The 15597-nt window shown below is 34.8% G+C and overlaps 1 protein-coding gene across 2 annotated transcripts in view; it reads right to left on the minus strand.

The window, feature by feature from the left end:
• The window catches only part of LOC115225425 (protein unc-80 homolog), a 318484-nt gene that overhangs the window by 278031 nt on the left and 24856 nt on the right, over window positions 1-15597 (minus strand). For both annotated transcript variants that reach the window (XM_036498583.1, XM_036498580.1), the window contains exons 3-4: window positions 2291-4527; window positions 897-1138 (exon numbers count right to left, since the gene is read on the minus strand). In XM_036498583.1, the coding sequence (XP_036354476.1) occupies window positions 897-1138; window positions 2291-4527 (2479 nt within the window). The remainder of the gene's footprint in view (window positions 1-896; window positions 1139-2290; window positions 4528-15597) is intronic.

Below are 15597 nucleotides of genomic sequence, written 5' to 3' on the forward strand. Positions count from 1 at the left end.
CTAGAACCATGTGGTTGGGAAGTGAACTTCTTAGTATACAGCTATGCCAGTATTTGAATGGTATTTTATTTATCAATCTTGAGAGGTTGAAAAGCAAAATCAACCTTAGAAGGAAATAAGTAAGTACAGAGCGGGAATACATATTGCAAGGTATTTTTTCTGAAACTCTCACATTTCTGTCAATCCAGGACCCTTCACCAAGCCAACACTGCACAATAATTGCTGATGCTCACAGCAGATTTTACTTTAACTAAACTGCTCTATTTGAGATCCACAATGTTTGATTTAGCTGGAGAGATACCAGGACCATATAGCCATAAGGATAGAATGCACCCAGTAGAGATTATCACTAGATATCTTATTTTATTTTCTACTTGTTTGTCATTCAAATGTGGCCATGCAGGGGCACTGCTTTGAAGGATTTAGCTGGACAAATCGACTCAGCAGTAAGTCCAGTACTTATTCTATCAGTCTCTTTCACCAAACCTCTAAGTTACAAGGACTGTCTGGCAGTTGTGGGGACAAATACAACACAAAAACATGCACACTACTGCTTATCAAATTCACTCATAAGTCATTGGCTGGCCCAGGTTATAGTAGAAGACATTTACCCAAGATGCCACATAGTGGGACTGAACCTTAAACTACGAGATTGCAATGTGAGCTTCTTAACCACACAGCCACACCTGTGACCGATGAGTAATTAAGAGAATTATCATAAGGAAATTAAGAATACATTGTCCCATTTACTTTCACTCCTCTTCTATTATATTATTATCATCATCATCGTTCAGTTAGCAAACTGTCAAATATCATATTCATTTTGAATTTATGTTGCATAACAACATCAATATAAAACATGAGAATAAGTAATAATAAATAAGTAAATGACTCACCAGTTGGAGATTGAACTACACTCCCTGACTCAATACAAAATCCAAGTATTGAATGCATAAAATCCACACTGTCTTGAATTGAATGTCTATGAACAGAATCACGTAAATATTTCCGAAACAATGACGGATTCCCTCTTTGAAGTCTTTGTAAACAATTTTGTCCCCTTTGCCTAAGATTTTCACCACTGGTACCCCTGACACCATCACCACAACCCTGAGGACATCCAAGAGACTTGTATATCCTGGAAAAGATAAAACAAAAAAAGCAAAATGGTAATTTTTCAAATTGTTCATTGTGTGTATTTATTTTGTAGTTAAAGTTTAGCCTTAGTTCATCTACAACCAAACATATTGCTTTCAAATTTTTGGCACAAGGCCAGCAAGTTCAGGGACAGGGTTAAATATAAAGTTTTAAATTAATTATTTAAAGCATCATAAGATGCTTTAAATAATTAATTCAAAACTTTTAAACTGTCATATACATTATATATTTATGCTTATACATATTTACATATATTTTTATACATATTTATATATATTTATTTATATATCTTTAATACAACAATTATTTTTCACATGTGTATATCTTTCTGAGGAGCTTTGATATTGATTTCCTAATATTAATAATAATATATTATTAAAAAATATATGTTTATATAATCGCTCATTTTAAATATATAAATACTTTAATAGTATTAACACTTTAATACAATAGAGCACTCAATATAAATTCAGTATATAATATTCTCATTGAATATATGTAACTAAAGAATGTAGGGAGTGATTTGAGGGAGATTTGGCTGTTACTTTTCTAGCAGAAATTCCCTTTGTTATTGTTACTACTGTTGCTAAGAAGATAGAGTAACTCTAGTTCTCAAACTTCTAGATAGCCTCTCTCTCTCTCTATCTTTTAGAATGTATACAAATATGTATATACGTGTGTCTAACAAATATGTATATATCGACCAATACCTTAAGTTAGAGATAATTCACTAATCACTGCTAAGTCTCCCAGGAACTTAAACTTTGTATGCTTTACTCCCGAGGATTCAACATTTCAGAATGAGATGGATGAGATATTTCAAAGAGCATCTTATGTTTCTGGAAAAAGCTTGTAGATGGCACATATGCTTTCATGAGCACCAAGTGAGGAAAATGCAGACATGGAACTTATAGAGAATGCAAATATTTACATAGACATCTTCCTGAAAATCCCTTCAGTAACAATTTTCTACCTAGAAAACCTTGACATTAACGTTACCAGCTACCAGTGCTTATCCCAGTTTTTCAGCAGCTGAGCAGTCAAGAGACTTATATTATGCAAGATTTAGATTAAAAAATACATGAATAAAAACAAAGAAATAATAACACAAAAAGTAGTTTAAAATTCCTACCTGACAATACTATCCATAGCAATACAGTAAGTAGTTTCTTCGTTTTTATTTGTTTCTTTTTTGTCTTCTGATTTCTTAGCATTTTCATCAATAACACCAGTAGAATCTGATTTGGAAGCTTCTGACTCAGACCTTTTCATATCTATAATATCTAGATCCAGAAGTGAATTTAAAATATTCAACAACACTTCACATATTCTTGGGCTGTGTTCATTCATGGACACAAAATGTACTGCCTTTAGAATGATGCCATAATTAAATTGGCCATTGTCTTGGATATAATAAACAGATCCTGAAGCTTCCTGAATATCATCTTCAGTAGAATATGCAATATTAGAATCAGTCATGCTGCGTGCCATGTTCAGTGTTGTTACTGAGCTGAAGTCTTGGACTTGTCTTCTGGATTCATTGCTGCCTCGACGCTGTCTGTCAGATAAGTTAGGAGATTGAGATGGAGCAGCCAGAGATGTTGCATCACAAGGACTATGTTCTGTGATGGTTATTATAGGATGTAAAAGATGTTCTCGTTGACTTGGCTGTTGGTTGGATTTAAGATTTAATCCAACAGGCATTGAATCGACCCTACCAGAACAAGGAGAGGCTTGATTGCTTAACTGATTAGTCCCAGCCAGTGAATCCTTATCTGACTGATGTAGAGAGGGCATGCTTTTACGACGGGCTGGATCAGAAAATATATCATCTGACTTGCTATCTTTCTTGACATCAAGGTAATTGGCAAATGCTGAATTTGGTCGAGGAAAATCAGAATCGGTGTCTAATGTTGATAAAGTACAAGAACTTGAAGAATCTGCTTTGAGAGATTTGAGAGAAATGTTTGAAGGTTCAGCACGTCTGCTTCTTAGAGAATGTAATTCATTTTCTTCTGGTTCGGTAGTGTATTTCTTGTTGCGTGAAGAATCAAACAACTGTTTTAGTTCAGTTACTCTAATGCGTTTATGGGGTGGTTCTTTATGTGTGGTGGGTGCTTGAGAAAGATTTGTGGATGAAAGATTTTGGTTGGATGTATTATAAGACTTGCGCCGTGGAGTACAGGGAGAATATACAGAATCCTGCACATTCATAGAGGGATAGGGCATGGCAGAATACATTTGTAGCACTTGAATACTCGGAATTGGTAGAGACTTGCTTCGTTCACGTTCTGAATGTCCCATTCTAACATATTCATCACATATCTCTAAAAGTCGACGATGAATATACTTTAAAGCCCAATAAATACCATCTTCAGGCCAATGTAGGCAAAATAAACACCTAAGTACTGCAATATCAAAATAGCAAGCAGACAAAACATCAGGAGATGTAGAACTAGAGCTTTTTGAACAAGTAGTATCAGCACTTGTCAATTTCTGATTTAAATAATCTTTATCTGGTGGGGTTTCAGGTACCTTAGGCAAAACAGAAAGCTTTGAATCAAAAGAAAACTTGATGCTACTGTTTTTCCCTCTACATTTACACGTACCATTTTTACTTGAACGAACAGGCACAACAGAATTGCAATATTCACAGACAACATCAACTGTGGCAGATTGGCTGTCAGAGCTTGACAAAGCACAGATGTCACTCATATGTGCAAGAGGTGCTAATGGAGATGTAGGCTCATTACCACTGAAAACGTTTGAGTCTTCTTTTTCATCAATACAAAGTTCAACACCATGATAAAGATTCTGCTCAGAGCAACCTTTACCAATGTATATGTTGGCAGCATTAGTGTTATGTTTTGTATTGCTACGATGAGCTTTCAAGATGTTGCGTTGAGGCTTGACAAGGGATGAGAAACAAGGTACATCAGGGAGGTAATGTTCTATCAAAGGCTGCCATATTCTTAATCCATTCTCCAATTTCAAACTTTGAAAATCTGTTTCAGATAAGGTGTGTACTAGTGGTGCTAGTAAGTACACAAAAAGTTGAATGGTACCAAGTGCATGCATGTAAGTACGTCCACTTGGAGCTCCCTGATTCATTTCTGCCCAATTGTCTTCACATTCTGATGCTGCATCTAAAAGAATCCAATGTAATGTATAGAGTAATTTTGTTTCACAGTTGGTAAACTTTGCAATAGCATCTCTTTGCTTTCTTTCTGCGAGAAGAGCAGCACATGCATGTAACACATGAGGAAAAGCTGTCTGAATGACCTTCCACCTTGATACACTGTGTATAGCTTCACACAAACTTGGTGATAAACCATGGAGAATATTTTGTACCACCACACGTTCAAACGACTGAAAAATAGAAATAAAAAAATATCATGAAGAAACAATAGTTAAGTAGGTGAAATCATGTTTAATGCTTAGAATAAAAAAGTCTCAATGTAAAAAACAAGTTATACACAAAAAGGAACATTATTTATAGACCAAAATTATTTTTTCATCATATACGCAACTTCAAAAACATCCTCCAACTGGGTAATGTCAGTCTTCTCTCCTTCAATAGATACAAAAACACATTCACTACACATATCAAGAAAACAGTATAGTACCCAGTGTTCTGGAAATCCTTTACTACAATATACATAATTCAAAGCAGGGAATTCTTTGTTGCTAATTCAAAAAGATTAAAAATTATTCTAAAAATGAACTGAAACCCAAAAACAGCTTGAAATAATAATTCTTTAATAAAAGTAAGACCAAGTTAGCTTTCAGCGCTTTCTCTATAGACTAGTATTACATGCAGTACCTTGATAATAGAGGAAGTTGTTTACAAGGATTAATGATAATGTATGAAAGTAGTCATTTGCATGCAATCTGAGCAATTGGATGGGTATTAATCACAGTTGTATGCCACATATAGCCTACCGATCAAAGTGATTTTCAATTGCACATCAAACAGTACACAATTAAAACACTCAAGGAAACTACATGTTCTCAGCCATCACTGAGCATTTGTCCTGCAAACACACATCTTCAACAGTGTAAAAACTGCATCTGGAAAGATTAGTCTGCCACTTCAGGGTCAGGAAATATTTCAGCCCTCAACAACTAATCTGCTGTTAAGTTTAGATGAGACCTGCAATGGACACTGACCCTACCTCTTCCATGGTGTAGCTGCTACCCACTCAAGCATCTTAGATTGCATCCAAAGAAAGGCCACTAGACTGATTAACATGAAGTCACTCACTAACACACACCAACCTATGGCCCACAGATGTGCTATCTCCTATGTCTGCCTTTTCTACTATCACTACACTGTCTTCTGCTCCTCAGACCTGACTACTCTCAAGCTACCTCTACTCAAATACTCCCAACTTACTCTTCTCTTCTTCTCTCATCATTTGCATTGTGTTTACCCACCACCCTATTCTCCACTCCACGCTTTTCAGCTCATTGGCTTCCTTGAATTCCTCCCTGTACATGTTCTTCCTGCAGCTGTTGACTTGCAACAGTTCAAGAAGAATTCAAACTCTGTTAATCTCACCAGTTTCAGAGATCTTGTAAAAGCCATGTGTACAGCTCTTCCATCGAGACCCAATTTTCCTTTTTTTAAATATGCAGAAGACAACTTAGAACATGGTTTAGTCTGTCAGAGCTTGTCAGTAAGATGCAAACTCACTGTTACTTGAATCACTAAATAAACATACAGCAATAAATAAAATGCCATCCACAAGATTATTGACAGTTAATACACAAAAGCTTATCTAATGCTTATAATGTTTAAAAAAAGTAAACCAGTTATGTGATAAAAAAAACGTTATATTACTTGGACAATAAACATTATTGTATCATCAATGAGTATGAAAAACAAATCCAAACATGTTTTGCATTATTGGTAAGTAAACAGCAAAGTGCAGATTCACTGTAACTTACTGAAGTGTTTGTGATCAAATTGCTATGTAAGCATATAAAAATGTATATTTGTTGGCATATCATAATTCTTTTTTCTTAGTTAACAAAAGACAGAGGGGGAGAGAGAGCCATCAATTAATCTGGCCTGACTACATTGCAACTGGCTTTTTGTACTCATTTCATCAAGCCCAAAACTATTAAATTTTTGTTACGATGAGAACAACCATTAGAAGTTAGATATGTCACTGCAAAATGTTTGGTTCACATCTCAGCACAATTAGACAAAGGATTAAAAAAATTATTATGAATTTTGACTGATGAAAAAGTAAAAACTGCTACATCTTGAATACAAAAGAATTTATTCTAATTTTAGCAGTAATGGTTTTGTCAATAATGGTTTTGTTAATAATTTGATCCTAAGTCTATTCAGGGAGTGCAAAAAGAGAATTCAAGAATCAATCATCTGTCATTTGCCCTAAGAATTTGGATTATGCTGATCTCATTCAATTACATTGATCTATTTAATCCCAGCACAGTTCTATTGCTAAAAACTAATTTTGTTCATATCTCCAGTCAGTTAATTTTGTTATTGTTCAGCTGGAACAAAAGATGGCTAGATATACATGTTGCCAAATAACAGATTTCGAAGAATGAAAGAAAGCAGTCCAAAATGATCTTTTATTTAGATCTTTTCTTTTATCTTTACAATATTTCAGTTGTGGGACTGTGGCTAGCTGGGGCAATTCCTTGAAAGGTTAAGTCAAACAAATTGATCCCAATCTGTAAATAATCATCAACACCAGTTGTCAAGTGATAGAAGGGGGAGGGGACAAATACACACACACACACACATACATACACACACACACACATACATACATACATACATACATGTATTTGAGTGTTATACAGATGCCAGAACTGGCCGTCATTGTCTTGTACCAGAGGTACCATCCATTCTATCTAAATTCAGGACAAAGTACTGCAATAGTCTAGGGTTCAAAGGCCCACAACTTTTCAATTTCGTGCCACAAAAATTAAGAAATCTGCATAAAGTGGAAGTAGATGTCTTCCTCCTCTCCACAATACCAGATGAATCAACAACCCAACATGAGGTGCAGATGAGATCAGTGGAATCAAACTCCCTTATACACCAAATGGACTAACAGCTGGGACAAAAGTACATACAGGAGTGGTGATGTGAAACACACCAGATTGAGAAAATCAGAAAGACCATAGTGGTGCTCCAGCATGATCACATGGTTGAAGTGAGTAAAAGAGTAAACACACACACACACACACACACAGACACAGACACACACACACACACACACACACACACACACACACACACACACCACACACACCACACACACACCACACACACACACACATACATACATACATACATACATACATACATACAATACATACATACATACATATACATACATACATACATACTACATACATACATACATACAACATACATACATACATACATACATACATACATACATACATACATACATACATACATACAATGGTTTCTATACTGTTTCTGTCTACCAAATTCATTTATTAGGCATTGGTCAGCCAAGAGCTTTAATAGAACACACCTGCTCAAGGATCCACATAATGTAACTGAACTCAAAACCACATGGTTGCAAAGTGTGCTTCTTGACCATACTGCCATGCAAAAGTAAATAACAGTCTACAATATGGTTAAGGAAAATACCTTTAAGTAATGTATTGCATACTAGACAGAAATACAGTTGGGTCTGTTTTATATAATACTAAAGCAAGCGCACCCCATCCTTTGGATGATTTAAGTTGCTTTGGTGGTATTTTTTTCACCAAATAATTGAACTACTGGGAAGGTTTATGAGTAGCACAGCAATCTATGTTTTCTATCAATCTAGGAACGGAAAATCAAATTGAAAACAGGTAATCGTGGAGTTCATTGCACTTAATTGATCATAGAATATTCATTGCACTTTAATGATCATAGAATATATAAGTTTGCAAGCGATGTAAAGTAAAGCTACTGAAGTGTTTTGGGAGTAGATTAAGGATAATCACTACAAAATATAGTCATTTTACATGAAAGCAAAATTTATTGTCAGAATTGAAGGAAGACGTTGAAACTTCCCCTCTGCAAGTTTATTTTTTGCAACAGCAAAGGGAGTTAGCCTACATAAACTAACAGCAAATGCTGCATAAAGTTAAATTGGTATAGAGCTTTCTGAAAGATACATATAGCTGTTGCTAGTGGAAGCAAAGCACTTATTTAAATGTTGATTCTTCAGAATGAATCATATGTGATTGTTTAAAAAAGGCTAGAACAACAATGCTAAAATGTATTTGAAACAATGGACAACATTCGAAATATAATGGATGGGTAAATAAGCATCCTTAAAGTGAAACAATGCATTGGTAGGTAAACAAAGGTATCAACAAATGTAAAGTGGTTGGTGTTAGGAAGGGCATCCAGCTGTAGAAACCAAACCAAAACCGACAATGGAAGCTGATGTAACCCCTGGCCTTGCCGGTTCCTGTCAAGCCATCCAACCCATGCCAACATGGAAAATGGACGTTAAATGTTGATGAAGTTGATGATGAATTAAGTGATGCTTATTAATACCAGTTATCACACAACATTTTCTACATTTTTCAAATATTTCAATGATTCTTCTATTGTTTTGCTTTTTGTAGTCATAAGACTGCAGCAATGCTGGAACACCACTTTGGAGTGTTTAGACAACCACATTGACTCCAGTACCTATTTTAAAATCTGGTATCTATTTCAGCAGTCTTTTTCTTCCACACCTCTAAATAACAAAGATACAGTCAAACCAACACTAGATGCCAAGTAGTGAGAGGCAAACACACACACACACACACACGTGCATGCACACACACACACACACACACACACACACACACACACACACACATACACACACACACACACACTACAGTTTCCAGCAACCAAATTCAATCACAAAGTACTGGTTGGCCTGTAGTATAATATCAGGTTGAGTAAAAAGTAAGCAACATTTTGAACCATGGAAAATTTGTACCGGATTTTTACAGAGTTTTGAAATTTTTTAAGACACTTTTTTGCAATTGTCTGATAATACAGACATAGACTTGCCCAAATGCATCAATAACATTGATTTTTTTTCACCGTTGTTACAACCATCTGAAATGGAATTGTCAAAGCACGATATTCAAGCAATTTAGCTATTCAACTTCAAAAAAGGACATAAAGCAGTTGAAACTCTTTGATATCAATGAGGAAATTACCAGTGAGTGGTCAGCTCGAAAATGGTTTAAACGATTTCACAGTAGAGACCTGAGCCATGAAGATTGTGAGCATAGTGAACGTCCATCTGTCATCAATGATAGTCAATTAAGAATGTCATTGAGAAAGATCCATGTAAAGACACTTGAGAACTGGCAGAAGAACTCCAGATTTTTATATTACCGGAAAAACAAACTTGTAACTCGGTGGCAAAAATGTGTAGATTGTAATGGTACTTACTTTGATGAATAAAATTTCTGCATTGTTGAAATATATTGTGATGAATTTCATGTTTCAAAACGTCGCCTACTTTTTACTCAGCCTGATAGAACAGTGCTCTGCAACTGGCCTGCTGCAGCACACTGGTGTGCCACAATGCAATATTAAGTGTTCTGCAGTGTAACCTGAATATAATTTTTTTCCCTATACTTTTAGTTATATTTTTAGTTCAGGTGTGCTGCTGAATTTTGAAAAGACTATAAGTGTAGTGCAAGTGGAAAAAGGTTGCAGAGCACGGTAATAGAAGATACTTGCCAAAGTGTCATGTAGTGGGATTGAACTAGAAATTATGTGGCTGTCAAGCAAACTTATTAACCATGTCATATCTGTGCTTCTAAACCTCACAGCAATTGATCCTTCTAGGAGATATTTCCCTTGCTTTTTGTTACACGTGATTTTGCATCCTTTTAGAGGGAGGTTATGCTACTAATTGTATGGATAATCTCAGTTAACCAAAGTCATTCAATTCATTATATTACATACTTGAGGTTCTATCAATCAGTATCTTTCTTACATCATTCTACAAACATTGTAATTTTATTTTATTTAAGGGACAGCCAATAAATCAATATGTCAAAAGGAAAACTACCTGTAGTCTGCCAAGTTAGGTGAACTTAGCCATTTGATAGACAGAGATTTATAAAACAAGCACCAGTCAAATTACTGAAGATTGATAAAATCAAGTAAAAGACTTGGAGATAGTGCTACGGCATGGCTGCAAGCCAAAGTGCAACATACAAAAGTGTACTGCTTGTATTTATTGACTCCCCCTCCCACTGAAAGGATGAATGGCAAAATTGACCTTAGTGAGATTATATATGTATGTATATAGGTGTGTGTGTGTGTGTGCGTGCACACACACTTGCACTTAAATGTGCTAACTGAAGTGAATGAAATTTTGTTCAGAACTATTCTTATTATTGCTATTATTTTTATTATTATTGTTACTATCGTTAATGTTATCATTATTACTGATGTGGTGAGCAGGCAGACTCTTTAGCACACTGGGTGAAATGCTTAGCAGTATTTCATCTGCCACTATGTTCTGAGTTCAAATTCCACTGAGGTCGTCTTTTCCCGTCATCCTTTCAAGGTTGGTAAATTAACCACCAGTGAAACACTGGGGTTGATGTAATAAACTAGTCCCCTTCCCACCACAAAATTTCAGGCCTTGTGCCTTTAGTAGAAAGGATTATTATTATTGCTATTATTATCATTACCACTGGCATTTTTAAAATCAATTTTATTATTATTACTCCTGTGTATATGTTAGTATCTGATAAAGAAAAAGTACAATAAAGTTCAATAATAAAATAGGTTGGGTGTGTGCATATGTATTTGATTTATACTAATCAAGACCAAGAGTTCATGCATCACAAAACAACTTTTTAATGCTCCATATAGTGTCACAAGGGTTGGACATCTTAATTGTATCTGATGAAGTATGTCTTTAAAACCAAATGTATATGTATCATATCTATAAAAGGGAGGATGTGTGTGTATGTACGTGATTGTAATTTATGCACGTCCACAAATTAGCATGCATGTCGCTCCAATTTTAGGAGGACATTTGTCAACATCCTATCTGAGTTTTGTCAACTTATTTTTTTCCCCGAGGCACCCGTGGGTAGCGTAAATATCTATTTTCAGACATAGTTTTTAGCCACAAAATATATCAACCTTGGCTTTTTTTATGGCATCTAACAAAAAAAAAAATAAGATGAAGAAAAGTGGGAGAAGGAGGCAGAGAGTTTCACGGGAAAGACAAAGTGAGAGAGGGAGAGACAGAGAGAGTAAGTTATGACGTTCATAAAAAATAAAATGTTTTGTTTTTTGTTTTTGAAAGACACTATATTTTATAATCATAGTATATATACTTTAGTGGAAATCGTGCGAGTGTTAATCTACAAATTTAACAACATTTTTTCCATTCATTTCTGTTTATGAACATGTATGCCTGCACAAAACATGCAATAGGTGTACGTATGTACGTGTGTGTATGTGTGTTCGTGTCTGTTGCCCATATATATTTATATTATATTATATATATATATATATATAATATATATAATATATATATATAATATAACTAATTTCAACAGATTTCACCCAAATTTGATGTCTATATTACTTAGTTTGGTTTGAAATAAAGAACTTGATTAGCTTAATAATTGTAACTTAATCCCGGACAAGGCTGCTAGTAAACAGATAAAAAAAAATGTACAAAATTTACTGTTAAGAAAACAGGATTAATAATATAGAGTAAATACACAATTATATTAAGTAAACAGGGTATCTCATTTTATAAAATGTTATGTACATATCTAATGAAGAATATTATGACTGAACTAAGTTATAGGAAGTAATATTTTTTTTTTAAATTGATAAGAGGAAATAAAACCAGGATATAAAGTATGAATGATAATGAAAATGAATGCTCACTTTAAGGAAATTGGTAATTAATTGAGCATTAAAGAAATTGTACATGATATAGATGAGAATCTGATTACTATTTCTCAAAAACAAGAAGGAAAGAATAATGTTCAAGTAATATTGAGAGTATTTTTATATAAAACATCTCCTTTATATGTTCAATGACTTAAGTGTTCAATATATTTGATCAGACCCTAAAGCAGTGGTTCTCAACCAGGGTCCATATGGCCCTTGGCAGTTCATATAAGATTTTACAATTAAATTTTATGTACAATAAATTGGTTATACTCCTACCAAACAAAATATTTTAACAATTCTTTTTTATACAATTCCAAATAATATTTAATTATAAAAATATGATAAGAATTTTTAAAGCATAGAATGGCTATGAGGGTTCATCTGAGTAAAAAAGGAATCAAAGGGGTCTATAGGTAAAAATTGGTTGTGAACCTAAAGCATGCAACTGCCATCCATTATGTAATCAACAAGGTTTTGCCTTGTTTGTCTTTTTTTTCAAAAGCCCGCTTCCCTGTAACAATAATATTTATGTTTTGTAACCCAAAGTTGCCATACTAATTTTCCGTATATGGGAGAATTTGAGCCCAGTTTTGCAAGCAAATGAAATTATATCAGTTATACAGCAGTGAGCAGTAAAGTGCTCTGCATGGTATCAATTTACAAATGCTTTAATGATATCAATTAACAGAGAAGTGTATTTATCTTTAGACTATTAATTTGTATCTTCCAGAGGTGTGGCACAATCCCAACATTTAAGATATGAAAAGTCAACATTTTGGCTGGGAAGCTTGTATCCACACAACCATCCTGCAACAGATACAGTTAATATACTGATTGCTAACCAGCTGTACTCTTTTGTAATACTCTTTTTGGATCTTTTCCTTCATATGGTAAGTTAGATTCTGTCATCCTTGCTTTTACCTAAATATTTATAAGTGCCCTCAAGATCCTGTTCTTGTATAGTGGTGTCTTGGTCAAGTTTGATGGGCAGTGTTTCAGTGACCTTTCCCATCTTGATAGTTGCTTTTGCACACTTTTCAAGTTACAATTCCATTCCTATATTGCTGTTAAACTACTTTACTGTGGTTACAATTCCTTCCAACACTTAATCATGCTTAGCATATAATTTCAGGTCATTCATAAAGAATAAGTGACTGATTTTGATGTTATTGTTTCTTTGTTTGTATCAGTACCCTATATTATTCAGTTCACTAAAAAGTGGGAAGAGTGCCACACAGAAGAAAAGACATAAAAGAGAATCAGCTTGGAAAATTCTACAATTTATTTTGATTTTGTTTGATGACATATCTCCATTATTGTGGCTTAAAAAGAGAGATGTAGTCCATTTTGTCACACCATGTCAAAGGAAGAGATTACTGGAGACTCTTGTATATTTCAAGGGTTTTTAATATCCACACATCGGGAGTGCTTTTGAAGCTTTATTATTAATATTATTATTATTGAAGGCAGCAAGCTGGCAGAATCATTAGCACTCTGGGTGAAATGCTTAGCAGTATTTCATCTGTCGTTATGTTCTGAGATCAAATTCCACCAAGGTTGATTTTGCCTTTCATCCTTTTTGGGGATCAATAAAATAAGTACCGGTTGAACAGTGGGGTAGATGTAACCGACTCATCCCCACCTCCCAAGCCGCCCTTGTGGAAAAAAAAATTGAAATAATAATAATAATAATGATAATTATTATTAGTTCCAACTTATCAATTTCAACCTACTTATGTTGGTAAATAATGGATTAAATTACTAAATCAGATGTTTCTATGTGATTATGCAATCATCTAGATAACAATTATCACACAACATAGTAATATTCACAAGTGAAATGTGTAAAGATTATGTATTATATAATGTTGTCTCTCTCTTTCACACATTGCTCTCTCTGTCTCTTCACACACACTAGCAGAGGCGCTTCACTTGCACAACATACTGTCTGTCTCCCGCACCCCATCAAACACACACGCACACGCATGTGCATCAGTGCGTCGGTGGCTTCAAGAGAGATTCCCTCGTCATAGAATCGCTTTCTCTTGGTCTCTTTCGCTCTCGTTACTTCAAGTGTTCCCGCGGGCCCATGTGTAAAGGAATAAAAGTTTTTTGCGGAAGTCATCGACGGAGGCGTGCTGCTACAAGCGAAAGATCGCCATATATATATATGTGCGTGTATGTCTATGTTTGTCCTAGCATTGCTTGACAACCGATGCTGGTGTATTTATGTCCCCGTTACTTAGCGGTTCGGCAAAACAGACTGATAGAATAAGTACTGGGCTTACAAAGAATAAGTCCCAGGGTCGAGTTGCTCGACTAAAGGCGGTGCTCCAGCATGGCCGCAGTCAAATGACTGAAACAAGTAAAAGAGTAAAAGAGAGTAAAGTAAAATATATATATATATATATATATGCACGCACACACGCATATTGTTGAGCATACCTAGTTCAATTGCCCAAAGTGACCGGGTAGCTGGCAAGCTGTATTGGTCAACAAAAGAGAGGGTTTAATTAGTGAGTAGATGCTGTGTGAAGAGGGAGATGTGTGAGGAGGAGATAGTAAGTTGGGAGATGAGGCATATATCCACAAGCTCAGCTTACTTTTGTTGTTAGCCAGTTTATATCACTGTTGACAGAACTTTTGAATTATTCCATATATGTAAGTATATACTATGACTACTAGTATAGCCATCGTTCAAAATTGAGGATGACTAAATAGCACATACTATACTTTCACTTATTGTTTTAGATGCCTATGTGGATACAAGAAGATACAGACATCTTCCCTGACCTCTCACCATTGATCCAGTGGAATAACTTCTGGCTTAGAATGTTTCTGTTGTCTTCATATGTCTTTATCCATACACACACATTTATATATAGAAAGGACATGTAATCACCTCACTTGGAACCTTCCCTACATTGGATCTTGAACCCACAGTGGATCGTGAAACTGCATGCTGATGTGCATGGGTATATATTTCATACACATGTATATTTATATATATGCATATATTAATGTGTTCATGCACATGTTTGTGTAAGTGTTTGGACATATTCATATATGCATGGATATATGTGGGAGTGTCTGTATACGGTAAATACACAGATATGCTGAACTCAACCCTAACTTGGTGTACTTATTATTATAATACCTTGATTCAAATGAATCCTACAAATAATCATATATATATATATATATATATATATATAGTAAAACATTGTGGATCAATTATATGTGAGCAAAGTAACATAGAAGCACCTCCATGTATTTTTAGCTAGACATACATCACTAAAATATTTGGTGAGTGATAACCAGGGAAATGTTTAGCAGACCACCACCTGAAGAAATAGCAATTTGTGAAATTACGAACTTACATAATGTTATATGATACCTATTAAGTGATGCATTTGTGCTTGAGTTTGAAATACACATGCTAAGGAAACACATGCAGTGATGCCCTGAAGCAT

The sequence above is a fragment of the Octopus sinensis genome, linkage group LG2, assembly GCF_006345805.1.
Source record: "Octopus sinensis linkage group LG2, ASM634580v1, whole genome shotgun sequence".
In the NCBI taxonomy this organism is placed as follows: Eukaryota; Metazoa; Mollusca; class Cephalopoda; order Octopoda; family Octopodidae; genus Octopus; species Octopus sinensis.